Source organism: Anomaloglossus baeobatrachus, chromosome 3, assembly GCF_048569485.1.
Source record: "Anomaloglossus baeobatrachus isolate aAnoBae1 chromosome 3, aAnoBae1.hap1, whole genome shotgun sequence".
Taxonomy (NCBI): Eukaryota; Metazoa; Chordata; class Amphibia; order Anura; family Aromobatidae; genus Anomaloglossus; species Anomaloglossus baeobatrachus.
The window spans coordinates 436,155,874-436,171,898 of NC_134355.1; the positions used below are offsets into that span (position 1 = coordinate 436,155,874).

At 45.6% G+C, this 16,025-nt stretch overlaps 1 protein-coding gene across 2 annotated transcripts in view; it reads left to right on the forward strand.

The window, feature by feature from the left end:
• PRSS56 (serine protease 56) overlaps positions 1-16,025 on the forward strand; it is a 184,936-nt gene that overhangs the window by 109,935 nt on the left and 58,976 nt on the right. For both annotated transcript variants that reach the window (XM_075340420.1, XM_075340421.1), the window contains exon 12: positions 10,813-10,912. In XM_075340420.1, the coding sequence (XP_075196535.1) occupies positions 10,813-10,912 (100 nt within the window). The remainder of the gene's footprint in view (positions 1-10,812; positions 10,913-16,025) is intronic.

Here is a 16,025-nt window from a genome sequence, read left to right on the forward strand (position 1 = left end):
ATCAAGATTCTCAATTCTGAGGTAAAATCTGTATTCAGTGAAGCCATTCATATTACTGAGCTAGGAGATGACTGGGCCTTGCAGGACGTGAAAGAATATTGTTGTGTCCCATGAATGGGAACAACCTGTGTATATAATTCTTGCATTGCATATTTTTCCTCCTATTAGGAAATTCCTTATTGTTACTAGGTACATTAGACTGTATGAAGTTTGTCCCTATGTTCCTCCCTTAGTTGACTTCTGTATAGAAAGCTCCTCCCTTCTCCTTCAGTTTAGTCTAGAGGAATAATTACTTAAGAGACATGTCTGCAACCCTGTATAGATTATTCCTTTCCACCTGCCTTTACTTTGTACTTAATACAAGATTCTAGAAGAAAACTACAGCGTTTCTCCTTGTTTTCCTACAAGTCATCGTTTGGGCTGAGTTAACACTATCTGTGGAAGCCGGTAGAGTGAGTAAAATCATACTGTTATCTAAGGGACTGATAATTAGAGCGGTTGGATTCATTGCTACCAGGAAGAGACAGAATAGTGAAAAGGACTAGCTGTGACCGGGATTAGTATTCATATATCAGTAAAGAACCTGTTTCCAGGAGTGCTATACTGCATACAATCCAGAGAAAGGATTACCCCAAGGGGCTGATAACAAGCCACAGCATAAAACTTTATAGCAGCTTCAGACAAAGTGCCCTGTAAAGTATTAACCTGTTATCAGAACTGTGTGCAGCTATAAACCAAGAATCCCCCATAAGCTAATTGTAAATTGCAGCCAGAGACTCTGCAAATACATCCTGAAAACACAAACTGCTGGCTGCAGAGATTGCAACATTGTATTGTTTCCCTGACAACCAGTGCAGAGCAGCATTCACCCTTCCTGATGGAGTCAAAGAGAGCTCTCTCACTACCTGCTTTAAAGCAACAAGAGGAAGACATGGACTCACACTCAAATTACAGTGAAAGATCTAAGCGGTTGACAAAACCAACATGGAAGGTTAAAGAGAACCTAGAAACAGCCAGAAGTGAACTGTTTACCCAGACAGCATTATTGTGGCAAAGAGTGCAAAAACAAGTGACTGTTTTGTCTGCGCCTGGTGCTCATGAGCTACCACCAGAGGAAGTCCTTGAACAACTGTACTCAGCATACCGGTCTTACAAAGAGATTTGTAAAAAATATTCCTCTACCCTGCTGAGATCAAATACGTCTGAGTCTCAAACAGAACTACAGGACTTTCAACAGCTTAATGCTGAACGAGACCGCACCGTGCGCGACATTGTGAGCGAGACTGAAGCAAAAATTGCCAAGAGCAGCATCTTACAAATCCAGGTCCATTAAGAGCTCAAGGCACTCACTCAAATCAGGCTCATCAAGGTACTCAACCCTCAGCGAGCAGCTCATAAAGGCGCGCGTGGAAGCAGAAACAACAAAAGTACACGCCATCTTCGCCCAGAGAGAAGCAGAGATGAAAGCAGAATCTGCACGCAAGGAAGCAGAGATAAAAGCAGAATCTGCACGCAAGGAAGCAGAGATGAAAGCAGAATCTGCACGCAAGGAAGCAGAGATGAAAGCAGAATCTGCACGCAAGGAAGCAGAGATGAGAGCAGATTCTGCACGCAAGGAAGCAGAAATTGAAGCCCTTCAGAAGGAATGTGAACATGTGGCGGCCATGGCAAGGCTAAAAGTCTTTGAGCAAGCTCTGGGTGGGAGCCAAGAAGGCAACGCCAGTTTGTGTGATCTCGACACAGAAGACTCACTTAAGCATACAAGAGATTACGTGCTGAGCCAAGCCGACGAACTGCCAACTACCATCAACATTCCCGTCAGTGCTAACACTTCTCCAGAGCCTCAAGACACTGATCCACCTACAGCTTCCAGCCTTCCAGGTCAGTCCAATGCACCTCAGACTTTCAAGCCTGAACCAGCTTCATATTCCAATGCACAGCCACACCCTGCGCATCAGCAACCTCCGTATGCTCATGTCTACATGCAACCTAACATGCCGGCAAGGAGCTACACTCCCAACAACTATGTAGTTCCAGCCCCGTATACAACAGAGATTTTACATACCAAACCGATCACTGGTCTAAACGCCCACGCCACTACATACTTTCCCATGTTCCCGAACCAAGAAGCTGCGAATCACGCAACCAGCACCACGCAGTTAGCAAATGTGCCCCAAACGTCGGAAAGATCAGACATGTCCGACTTTGCGAGGTACATGATCCGCCGAGAACTCACCAACACCGGTCTCACAAAGTTTGACGACCAGCCCGAAAACTATAGAGGGTGGAAGTGTGCCTTCAAAACCGCAACGCGTGACCTCGGCATTACAGCTGCTGAAGAGCTGGACTTGCTAATCAGGTGGCTAGGGCCATGGTCTACTGAGAGAATCAAGAGACTCAGATCCGTCTACATCAGCGACCCAACAACTGGTCTCGCAACCGCATGGGACAGACTAGAGAAAGGCTTCGGCAATCCTGAAGCAATTGAAGATGCATTGCTGAAACAACTATACGACCTTCCCAAAATATCTGGCAAGGATGCTTCAAAGTACCAGGAACTCAGCGACCTGCTGTCTGAGCTCCAGCTGGCCAAAACAGACACACACCTACCTGGCCTCAGCTACCTGGACACCGCTCGTGGGGTGAAATCCATAGTCGCCAAGTTACCTTACAACGTGCAGGAAAGGTGGACCACGGTAGGAACAAACTATAAAAAAGAGCACCAAGTGTCCTTCCCTCCATTCTCCTACTTCTGCGAGTTCATCAACGGCATCGCGGAACGTAAGGCAGACTCCAGCTTCACCTGTGGACAACCCACCGGCTCCACTTCACCGGCTCCCAGATATGAGAGCCCTCATCAAAATGACAGGAAATGTAGGGGCCCAGTATCAGTCAAAAAGACCGATGTTCTACCACCTACACCATCAGCACCAGACAACGGCACTGAAGGCGGGAAGGCGGAAAATCCGAACCGCCATTGTCCTATTCACAAACTGCCACACCCCCTGAAGAAGTGCATTGGCTTCAGGAAGAAACCCCTTCAAGAATGAAAGGAACTCTTGAAAAGGTTTGGGGTATGTTTCAGGTGTTGTGCCTCTACAGAACACCTTGCCAAGGACTGTAAGGTTACAATTAAGTGCATGGAGTGTGACAGCACAGATCACGTACAAGCGCTGCACCCATCTCAGCCTGATCCTGCACCTACACCTTCTCCTACCACAAGTCATGGCAGAGAGAGTACAGGCCAAGCTGCAAACCACCTCACAGTATCCTCCTCGTGCACCGCAGTCTGCAGAGAAGATCTCTGGGACAAGTCTTGTGCGAAAATATGCCTAGTAAGGGTATATCCCAAAGGTCACCCAGAAAGGGCCATGAAGGTGTACAGCATCCTGGACGACCAGAGTAACAGGTCACTTGCCTAGTCTGAACTCTTCGACTTGTTCGGCTTAAAAGGAAATGCCTACCCTTATACACTAGGTACTTGCAGCGGCATCTCAGAAGCTTGCGGAAGAAGAGCCAGTGGTCTCGTGGTAACATCTCTTGAAAATACCATAGAGGTACCTCTACCGACACTCGTCGAGTGCAACCAGATACCGGCTAACCGGGAAGAGATTCCAACACCAGAGGCAGCTCTTCACTACCCTCACCTGAGAACTATCGCCAGCAAGATCCCACCTCTTGATCATAGTGCAAAAATCCTGATTCTGATTGGAAGGGACATCCTCTGGCTACACAAAGTACGCCAACACATCAACAGGCCACACGATGCGCCATTCGCTCAGCGCTACGACTTAGGCTGGGTGATCATAGGAAACGTCTGCGTAGGCAAAATGAAGAGTCCCGACGCGATCTCCTCCTACAAGACGCACATCCTCCCAAACGGTCGTGGCACTCACTTTCAACCATGTCCGCACCACTACGGGGTGAAAGAGAGGCTGAGTGACACCAGGTGGCGACAGCAGCCTCCCGACTGCGCGGACGCATATCATCTCTGGGATGACGACTTCGGGTCAACAGCGTTCGAGTCTACAAATGAAGACAACAAATTGTCTCCGATGAGAGAAGACAAAGAATTCATAAAGATTATGGATAAAGAGCTCTCTCAAAATGACTCTAACAGTTGGGTAGCCCCATTACCCTTTCGGTCTCCAAGGCCAAGGTTGCCAAACAACTCCCAGCAAGCAACCGCAAGGTCCTCCTCTCTAAAACGCACTTTGGAAAGACAACCAGAGATGGAGAAATGCTTTGTCGAGATTATGCAAAATATCGTCAACAGAGATCATGCTGAACAGTGGAACCACATTCCCACCGAACAAAACCCAGCCGACCGAGGAACGAGACTCACTGCTGCATCCAAACTCGGCGACAACATGTGGCTGACACCTCCAAGTATCTTATACGAGGAGACCTGCAATAACTACGCCGGCAACATGTACGAGCTGGTGGAACCAGAATCCGACAAGGAAATTAGACCGGTCATCTTCAATTAGACCGGTCATCGCTACACTTCAGTGACATCAGAACAGAAGTTGAGACCTCATCGCTTCGAGCGCTTCTCAAGTTGGTCATCTGAGGTACGAATCATAGCTTGTCTTATTCACATTGCTCACTGTTTCACCGACTACAAGTCTTCAACGTGCCACAGCTGGCACATGTGTTTGATTCGTCCAGTCACCGAACTCGTGCTACTTTTACCAAAGGAGGACGTTACATGAACTAATTTTGTCGTTGGACACTGCCACGGTGGGGAGCGTACCTTTCCTTTCCCCTGCTGTACGGAGACACAACTGTCCGTGTCCAATTGAACCTTGAACTTTTCCTTTGGATTAAAACCTTACCGTTGAATTATTGGGTTGGAGGAAGAGTTGGCATGTTTGCGGCTTCCCCAATCTGAAGATGGGTTTGTTGAACTTGGATTCATTTTTTACATTTTTCTACTTTTACATTTTTACGCAAGGACAATGCGTCATCAACCAAGCATGGACTTGAATTCAGTGCATTACTGTTGCATTTTTTGTGTTTGTCTCTTTTCTCGTTACAGGTTTCGTGACATCGAGGGACAGGATCGACTCCTTACGTCGTAGAAGGACTTGTGAAATCATATGATTTCAGACAGGGAGTGTTGTGTCCCATGAATGGGAACAACCTGTTGTATATAATTCTTGCATTGCATATTTTTCCTCCTATCAGGAAATTCCTTATTGTTACTAGGTAGATTAGACTGTATGAAGTTTGTCCCTATGTTCCTCCCTTAGTTGGCTTCTGTATAGAAAGCTCCTCCCTTCTCCTTCAGTTTAGTCTAGAGGAATAATTACTGAAGAGACATGTCTGTAACCCTGTACAGATTATTCCTTTCCACCTGCCTTTACTTTGTACTTAATACAAGATTCTAGAAGAAAACTACAGCGTTTCTCCTTGTTTTCCTACAAGTCATCGTTTGGGCTGAGTTAACACTATCTGTGGAAGCCGGTAGAGTGAGTAAAATCATACAGTTATCTAAGGGACTGATAATTAGAGCGGTTGGATTCATTGCTACCAGGAAGAGACAGAATAAATATGTTAAATTAAAAAACAGAGATATTGGCTCGTTTAGCAGTGGCTCTGTCTATCAGGGTGCAATGAGTGCACCATTGTGCACATCACTGTGGCAAACCTACCTGCTGCCAAATGTTTGACTTGTTGCATTTAGTCCAAAAGTGGTTGCAGCTGGAGTCCTCCACCTTGGAACAGATGGTGGAGTAGGTTGCTATGGAATGATTCATTCACTCTCTTCTGAAGCTGGTGCAGTCCAGGGAGATCCCTGGAATGCTGATGACCACCTGGTGGGCTTGATAGAAAGGCATCAGATGGTCGAGAGGTCTATGGGGAAACCTGGGTTCATAGCATCGCCATACTGGAGCTCTAGAAGGGAGGCCAACACCCACAAGAAGGGTACTAGAACCACAAGTGGGGGGTGTCCAATGACCCTAGGGGCAGCTGAGCCATTGCTGAAGGCCACAGCAAATGACATACTTTGTTAGAGGTTTCACAGCCCTGGGGCACATAGCCACCCTTTATCCAATGACCACCAAACAGATGGACTACAGCCTAGGGTGGCGGTCTTCATATTATGCCTATCCTGCCTGCAGTGTGGACTGTTAACCCAGGGAGGGGCTGCAGACATGTATTGTGTCAATAAATGGAGTACCAATGATTGGACTCAACACCAGTTGATCGCCGGAAATATGGTGAGCATCCTCTAATGCTGTCATCACCACAGGCATGCTGAAATGTTCACTGCTGTAGGCATCTTGCAGTCTCTTCCAAATGTGTCATCTCCTGCCGTGGTCAGGTGCTCCCAGAGCCTGCGTACCTTGCACAGGTATTCTGGCAATGCCCTTAGGGTGTGCTCATTCATGCTCCCAATTCTTAATTCTTCCCAATTAGAGGCAGCGAATGCAATCCAGAAGTGTTCCCAGCCTATTGCTGGAAGGCACTAGTTATTTAAGGCATATTCCCATACTGGAAGGTGCCTGAACACTGTTGTTTCTTGTTAGTCCCGTACCTGCTACTTTGTTATCAGATCCCTGAACCTGTATCCTAACCTGTAACCGAAACCAGTACCTATTCTGCCTATACCGGAACCTGCCCTGTCTGCCTATACCAGTTTGTCAAAATCACTCGGGAACACTGTAAAGGTGGAACTCTTACTGAGTTGCTGGAGATACGACACACATCGCTGGAGATACGACACACATCCAGGAGAGGTATAATGCAAGGTGGTTTAATTCAATGCGTTTCAAAGTGTAACCCCACTTCTTCATCAAGAAATCCACCAGTATAAAGTGATGAAGAAGTGGGGTTACACTTCGAAATGCGTTGAATTAAACCACCTTGCATTATACCTCACCTGGATGTGTGTCGTATCTCCAGCAACGCAGTAATAGTTCTACATTTACAGTGTTCCCGAGTGATCATTTACTTCTTCAGCATGTGGACTCTGTAGGCTTAGCAGGCTGGTTACAGGCTTTACTTCTGGTTGTGTGATACACAACCCAATAAGGTGAGCACATTCCGTAATTACTTTTTTTCCTTCCCTCCAGCTTCATACCAGTCTGTGGGACATGATATTCTTATGGATCATCATGTACAGGTGAATTTGAAGCTGTACTACATTCCTGATGCCCATCGTCAGCTGATCTCAGAGGAACTAAAGCGAATGTTGAGTCTGGGCATCATTGAAGAGTTTAAAGCCCGCTTTACACGCAGCGATCTCGCTAGCAAGATTGCTAGCGTGCGTACCCGCCCCCGTCGGTTGTGCGGCACGGGCAAATCGCTGCCCGTGGTGCACAACATCGCTCGGACCCGTCAGACTACTTACCTGCCTAGCGACGTCGCTGTGACCGGCGAACCGCCTCCTTTCTAAGGGGGCGGTTCGTTCAGCGTCACAGCAACGTCACTAAGCGGCCGCCCAATAGAAGCGGAGGGGCGGAGATGAACGGGCCAAACATCCTGCCCACCTGCTTCCTTCCTCATTGCGGGCGGCCGCAGGTAAGGTGATGTTCCTCGTTCCTGTGGTGTCACATATAGCGATGTGTGCTGCCGCAGGAACGATGAACAACCTGCGTCCTGCAACAGCAACGATAATCGGGAAAGGAACGAAGCGTCAACGATCAACGATTAGGTAAGTAATTTTGATCGTTAACGGTCGTTCGTGCGTTTCACACGCAACAACGTCACTAACGAGGCCAGATGTGCGTCACGAATTCCGTGACTCCAACGACATCTCGTTAGCGATCTTGTTGCGTGTAAAGCGGCCTTAAGAACAGCTGGTTCAACCCCATCATCTAAGTGCCAAAACCCAAAGACGATTGGAGATTCTGCAATGGCTATCGGAAGCTGAATCAAATCTCCAAATTTGATGCCTATCCAATTTCTCTTGTTGATGAGCTAATTGACAGGCTAGGGCCAACATGCTATATAACTACCCTTGACCTAATGAAAGTGTATTGGCAAAGCCCCCTGTCCCAACAAGCTAAGGAGAAGATGGCTTCCTCTACAACTGACAGATGCTTTCTTTTCAGTATACAATGATGCCATTTGGGTTGCAAGGAGCTGCAGCAACCTTTCAGAGGGTCATGGACCGGATCCTAGCTCCCTACAAGATGTATACCATGTATTACGTAGACAACGTTGTAATTTCAGTCCAGAGTGAAGAAGTCACTTATGAAAGGTCCAGCTCTATGGAAGGCAGAGTTTACTTTAAGCCCAAAGAAGTGTGCCAAAGGGGAAGGAGGAGGCCAAATACCTAAGCTATGTAGGGGTGAAATCAAGCCCCAAATAAACAAAGTGAATGTAATCCAGAATTGGCATAGATCACTCTCAAAGAAGCAAGTTAGGACATTTCTCGGGATTGTGGTATACTACAGACGGTTCATCCCAAACTTTGCTATGATGGTCGAATTCCTGATCGACATCCTAATGGTATGAAGTTGGCTATGACCAAATGGATTTCAGTAGCGGCGTTGGCTTTGCGTGAAAGCTAGCCTTCTGTAAACAGATGGTCTTGGTGGCACCTGACTTCAAGAAGGAATTTGTGCTCCAGACAAATGCCTCAGAGGTCAGATTAGAGGCGGTATTCTCTCAGGTGGTAAATAGAGAAGAACACCCATTACTCTACCTAAGTAGGAAACTGTTGTCCAGCGAAAAGAACTATTCCATCGTGGAGAAGGTGTGCTTGACATGTTAAGGTATTACCTTTTAGGCCAACCGTTTAGGTTAGTCTCATACCACGCCTCGCTCAGGTGGATGAGAGACAAGAAGGGGAAGAATGCCCGAGTCATTAGATAGTTTTTAGCACTTCAAAACTTTAACTTGAATGTTGAACATACAGTAGGTCAGGGAATGCTCTATAGAGACACTATTGTTTAATGGCAGAAGGTGCCAAGACCCCCGGCTTTGGGCAGAAGGGGAAGGTATGTAAAAAGGTCACTTGGAGAGTCTAGGATGGGAGATATGTATCATCGAGGTTGATAACCTTGGAGATGTAAGCCTGGAAGCAGGCTCCAGCATATTAAATGACAGGGACAGGTTTACAAGCAGTCAGAGAAATGGGAGGGTATGACTGATCAAGTATCCTCACTCTGGGATGTGGTACTTCAAGTAAAATCATCTCAGTCTGTGTCTATGTGCAGAGGTGGGCAGTTCTCCAGCAGTGTCACTCCTGTTAAAGTGTCGGACACTATCCTGAGTGGGTGGACCCTGAAATACCTATGAACTGTGTATTTTACTGTTTGTTACTTTGTACCTGGGAAAAGGATGTGTATGTTCATCCAGTGGAGTGGTTTAAGAAAATATAATAAATCAGCCGATATTTAACTATGAACAGTTCCTGTGCCTACATCAACATACCACCAAGTGAGCTGTAACCCCAAAAAATGAATGAAAATCTTTTCATTCACATAACACTTGCTGGACACATCATTCAGCCGCTCAAGCGACTCACATTACTCAGTAATTGTGAACGATGGGTCGTTAATGTAAAAGTAAATTATATTACTTTTCTGAACTGTCAGATATTCTAATCAGCACTGAGGACCAGCAAGTTTAAGAAAATGAAAACTTGTCTGTGAAACTTCAAATGTACACTTCTAAACAGATAGACACTTCATTATATACCTCACACAGTTCGAGCATAAATGAAGGCGGTTACAAAACAATTATACTATAATAGAAAATATAAATGCATAGGTAATGAAGACACTCCCAGCATCTACCCAGTTAAACCAAACCTCTCAAGAGTTGTTTTGTTGGACTAATGACCACCTCAAACCAGTTTTAACAGGTTTGAAGACAGTTAACTCCTTCATTACTTTAATAGTTACCATTAGAATCTGATTCGTAATCAGCCATTACACATGCCTCTTAAGTCAGTCTGCTCCTGCTCTCCTGTCTGTCAAACTGTTTAAAGACATAATAAAGACATAACAGAGAGGTGGATTTTATGCTCAGGATAGACAATGATATTCAATTAATTTTCTTTAACCTATATTAAAATAATTATATAACACTGCAGTATAATTTTGCAAAACCAACTAAAGAGTGATAATGAAGATAAATTATCACAAAATCTAATTTTTGTAACATCTTGATTTTTGTGTTAATACTGTTCATTAAAGAGGTGTTCCTACATTTTGAAAGTTATCTTACTGAGCACTGGGGACCCGACCCCTGTCATTCACTTAGTCAATGAATGGATAAGAGGTCAATATCAAGCTCTGGAGACCTCCGTTCTCTGGGTAGTTGGGGGTTCCTAGTGAGCGCATCCATATTGAGAAATAAGTTAGCTGTGTCTTATGGGCAAGGAAAAACTTTTGATAAAAATCTGCAGTCATTCTTTGTGACCGCTAACTTCTGAGTACTTACAGCGCATGTACCGTACACTGTCAGGAATCTCTGATGTTGCTGGTGAGAGCGAGCAGTCACGTGATTGCAAGTATATGATTTGCCTACATGCACTCACATGCCAACTAGACGTGCTGTCTGGCTCAATACAAGTGACGAGCGATTTTGTGCACGTCTAGCCGTAATGTATTACATACTTGCAATCACATGACTGCCCACTTTTGGCTTTAATGTTGTAGAATCCTGACAGCGTGCGAGTGCTGTAAGAATTCAGAAGTCTATAGTCACATAGAGTGACTGCAGACTTTTATCAAAAGATTGTACAAACCCTTTAATAGACTTTTTCTGAAACTGTACTAAAAATGTATTTCTGATGTGAACAACATAAATTAGTGACTGGCCCTTTAATATCTTGTATTTTTTTAAAAGAGCAGAATCGAGTTTTGGAAGCGATGGATAAAGAACACATGGAAATCATTTCAGATGAAAATAATAAAACAGAAACAAAAACTGAAAATAATATTAACAGGTATAAATTAATATTTATAAATTCATATTTCTCATAAGGATTTTTTAATTTGAAAGCTTGATCTATGCTATTCATGATAGACAGACAGATAGATAGATGGATAGAAGATAAATATACAGATGAAAGATAGCAAGATATGAGACAGACAGACTGATAAATAAATAAATAGTCATGGCTGAAAATGTTGGCACCATTGAAATTGAAATATTTTGCATAGAAAATCTTTGTAATTACACATTTTTTGTCATTCATATGTATATTTCCTTTGTGTGTATTGGAACAACAGACACACAAAAAACAATGTAAAAAGGCAAATTGAACATAATTTCACTCAAAACTCCAAAATTAGGCTGGTCAAAATTGTTGGCATTCTAAATTATTGGTTTCACACCCTCTGGAATAGATAACTGCAATCAATTGCTTCCTATAACATAAACATCAAGAAGCTTCTTACATCTCTCAACTAGAATTTTGGACCACTCTTCTTTTGCAAAATGCTTTAGGTCTCTTATATTTGAAGGTGCCTTCTCCCACCAGATCACTCTACAGGTGTTCAATTGGATTTAGATCCGAACTCATTGATGGCAAGTTTAGAACTCTTAAAGGGGTGATTCACCCATATTTTTTATTGTCTAGATCAGGGGTCTCAAACTCAACTGGGTGTATGGGCCGCATATAGAAAAAAAAAAGAGGGGGGCCGCATTATTTGCAGAACAAAGTGAACATTTTTAATGAATCCATGTTTTTTTTTCTATACATCTTGGATCACTTTTCTAAACATTTTTCGCTTGTTTATTATAACAAACGTGCACTTTTTTTGTTAAGTTTATGTACAGAAAAGCATTTTTAATGTAAATAAAAAAAATGTCATGCTTTAGGATTTTTTTTTTTTACATTTTATCACCTTCTTGTAATTGTTTTACAATTAGCAGCATCATATAGTAATCTTAGCCAAAATCTTGTAGTAATGTGCCCATGCTGCAGTAATGTCCCCATCCGTGTGCCCTGTAGTAAGGTGCTCATCCTTGTGGTATTGTGCCCAGTAGCATCTGCCCATCCTTGTAGTATGTGCCCAGTAGTATAGTGCCCATCCTTGTGCCCTGTAGTATTGTGCCCAGTAATATTGTTCCAATCCTTGTAGCATTGTGCCCATCCTTGTAGTATTGTGCCCAGTAATATTGTGCCCATCCTTGTAGTATTGTGCTCATCCTTGTAGTATTGTGCTCTGTAGTATTCTGCCAATTCCCGTAGTATTGTGGCCATCCCCGTAGTATTCAACCCATCCCTGTAGTATTGTGGCCATCCCTGTAGTATTGTGGCCATCCCTGTAGTATTGTGGCCATCCCTGTAGTATTCTGCCCATCCCTGTAGTATTCTGCCCATCCCTGTAGTATTCTGCCCATCCCTGTAGTATTCTGGCCATCCCTGTAGTATTCTGGCCATCCCTGTAGTATTGTGGCCATCCCTGTAGTATTCTGCCCATCCCTGTAGTATTCTGCCCATCCCTATAGTATTCTGCCCATCCCTGTAGTATTCTGCCCATCCCTGTAGTATTGTGGCCATCCCTGTAGTATTGTGGCCATCCCTGTAATATTCTGCCCATCCTTGTAGTATTGTGGCCATCCCTGTAGTATTCTGCCCATCCTTTAGTAATACGCAAACAAAAAAAAAATTCTCCTCACCTTTCCTCCGTTCCCTGTGTGCCCACGATCAGTACTTGCAGAGTTTTGGATGCAGCATGCTTCAGCTGCGTCCAAAACCCTGCTATGTATGGTAAAATCACAGTGGGCATGGGATTTCTAAAAACCCCATGCCCACTGTGCGTGTACGGCCCGCAGTGAAAACGGAACTGCGGTGTGGCTTCCAGAGGCCGCAGCATGTGAATTTATGCTGCGGAGTCGGAAGCGTCCTTCCTAGGCAGAGCACAGCGAGGAGACCGCAGCGGCCCGAACCCCTGATTGCAGGCACGGGCAGCTGCGGTCTCCTAAGGAGTAGACTTGCGGCCTCGCCGATCAGGACGCGCTGTGTCCAGCACGCAGCGGGTCCTGATCTTGAGCACGTACCTTACCTGCTTGTTGCGGCCCGTGACGATCGCGGCTCTGTGCTGAGGGTCGGCACCGGCAGGAACTTCACTGCATTTGAATCCATTTGCGGTGCAGCGCAGAGGAGCTGTGTCTTGACCAATGGCTGCTGCCTGCCAATCAGATGCAAGGAAGTGACGTCGCTGTAAGACGTCACCTCCTTGCATCTGATTGGCAGACAGCAGCAGCAACTGGGATAGAACTGACAGCTCCTTCCGCGGCACCGCAGATGGATTCAAATACAGTAAAGTTCCTGCCGGCGCCGACCCTCAGCATAGAGCCGCGATTGTCACGGGGTCTGCGGGCCACAACAAACAGCCTCAGGGGCCGCATGCGGCCCGCGGGCCGCGTGTTTGAGACCCCTGGTCTAGATCGATATTATATTGAGAAACAATGTTTCTCTCAAATACCTTGTGTTGTCAATAGTGCCTGTGAGAGGCGCTGTTGCAGACCACTGCTCCCCGTCCAGTGACGTACCCGTCCAATGCTGCCTCGTCACATCCGTGCAGCCGGCTACAGTCTTCCAAACTCTGAGCTGTGAGCGGTGTTTCACTGCTGTCACAGCCCATTTGCTCCCCCCTCCCTCCTAGCACGGCGCGTCTCCTGCTCCTCCCTCCCTCCTCGCAGAACGCTGCAAGCAAGAGACGTGCTGTGAGGGAGGAGGGAGGAGGAGCAGGGAGCAGATGGGCTCAGAATGCAGCCGGCTGCACGGATGTGACGAGGCAGCATTGGACGGGTACGTCACTGGACGGGGAGCAGCGGTCTGCAATAGCGCCTCTCACAGGCACTATTGACAACACAAGGTATTTGAGAGAAACTTTGTTTCTCAATATAATATCGATCTAGACAATAAAAAATATGGGTGAACCACCCCTTTAAGCACTTTGTTTCCATCTATTTCTGGGTGCATCTTCAAGTATGTTTGGGGTCATTGTCCTGCTAGAAGAACCATGACCTAGGAAGAAAACCCAGCTTTCTGAGACTGGACACTACATTGCGACCCAAAATCCTTTGGTAATCTTCAGATTTCATGATGCCTTGCACACAGTCAAGACAGAGGCAGCAAAACACCCCCAAAACATCTATGAACCGCCATCATATTTGGTGACTATACCCTAGTGGCCAAAATTCAGGCAACACCCTCAAGATTTATGAATTTTTAGCATGGAGAATAGCCATTTATTTGTCCTATTTTCATATCTAACACTAAAATGTTAATACTTAGCAATTACCTGCAGCCTACCAACTGCATCTCTGGACATGCAACCCCATACCATAATACCCAGAGGATGCTTCATGGTGGGTACTGTACACTCTGGCTATCAATTCTTTCCAGGTTGTCGTCGAACGCAGCAGACACCGTCGCTGCCAAAGATGGATATGCGTGTCTCATTGCTCCATGAAACATTTCTCCATTGTTCAATAGCCCATTTAGATTGCTCTTTGGCCCACTGCAGACGTTTCTGACGCTGTGAGGCATTAAAAAATGGCTTTTTACATGGTATTCTGGCTCTTAACCCCGCGTTTACCAATCATTGTCAAACCATCCGATCGGACACTGTCATTCCAGTGTTGACAAGCTCCTTGTTGATGTCAACAGCAGTTCATTTCCTGTTATTTAGGGCAATTCTAACAATTCTTCTATCAGTCTGAGGAGTTGTAGCCTTCTTCCTTTCTCTACCTGGTTTATTCTTTATAGAACCAGTCTCTTGAAACCGTTTATACACTTTGAGAACGCTAGCCGATGAGATCCCTTTTCCAATTCATGCTGCAATTTCCCAGTAACTGTACCCTTCTTCTCTTAAAGTGCAACAGCTTTGGCTCTGTTCTTAGGTGACCACTCCTGTCTAATACTGCTGACCATTTAAAAAATCTCAAATTTAAGTGAAAAAATGGTGAAAATCACTTATGATGTTATTATATCACACTGTTAAATTGCAAAATAAATTAATGACCGTATTTTTCGTTTTATAAGACGCACTGGATTATAAGATGGACCCCAAATTTAGAGATAAAAAAAGGTAAAAAGAAAAACAAAGGGGGTCCGTCTTATACTCTGGTGTTGTCTCACCAGAGGAGGGCAGCAGTGGTGGTGAAGCGGGTCACAGGAGGCAGAGGTTGTGCTGGCAGCGGCGGTCAGTGGTGGCAGCGGCGGGTCAGTAGTGACAGCTGCGGTGACGGCTCAGTGGTAGCAGCGGCGGTGACAGCTCAGTGGTGGCAGCGGCAGTGACAGCTCAGTGGTGGCAGCGGCGGCGATGGCTCAGTGGTGACAGCGGCGACGATGGCTCAGTGGTGGAGCAGGCCAGTGTGGTGTGTCCGCGGTCCCGGTTCAAGTGATGGTGCCCGGAGTGACGCATGCACAGATGGAGCTCTCATCCAAGGGCTCCATCTGCGCACGTGCTGACTCCCGGAGCGGCGTGTGCGTAGATCTCATCCGAGAGCTCGATCTGCACACACGTTGACACCCGGCGCCATGATTTGAAACGGGGACCGCAAACACACTGGGACACCCGCCGCACAGCCACCGCAGTCCGCACAGCTGCACGCACAGGGTGGCAGCCAGCAGGTGGCCACCGGGACAGAGAGGCAGCCTGCACCGACAGGCAGCCGACAAGCAGCCACAGGCACTCGGCTGCACGCACGCACGCAGCCACAGGAACCCGGTCGCCTGCATGCACCCAGCTGTCCGCACAGACAGCCCCACCAGTAGGCTATATTCGGATTTTAAGACGCACCCCTCTTTTTCCTCCCAAATTTTTGGGAGGAAAAGTGCGTCTTATAATACGAAAAATGATTGATTGCTCTCAGTGAGAGAAACAAAATTAAAATTGTGATACCTTTTAATGGCTAACTAAAATAAAATATGATGTTATAAAGCTTATAATACGAAAAATATGGTAAATTACATTGAAGCTTAATTTTTATTTGCTGGCTACTGTACAAAGATGCAGTCATTAATGCTGCATGTGAAATAAAAGTTAATCAAATTCATGTCAATTTTTTGTCATAAAATTCAGAGACAGTATAACAGA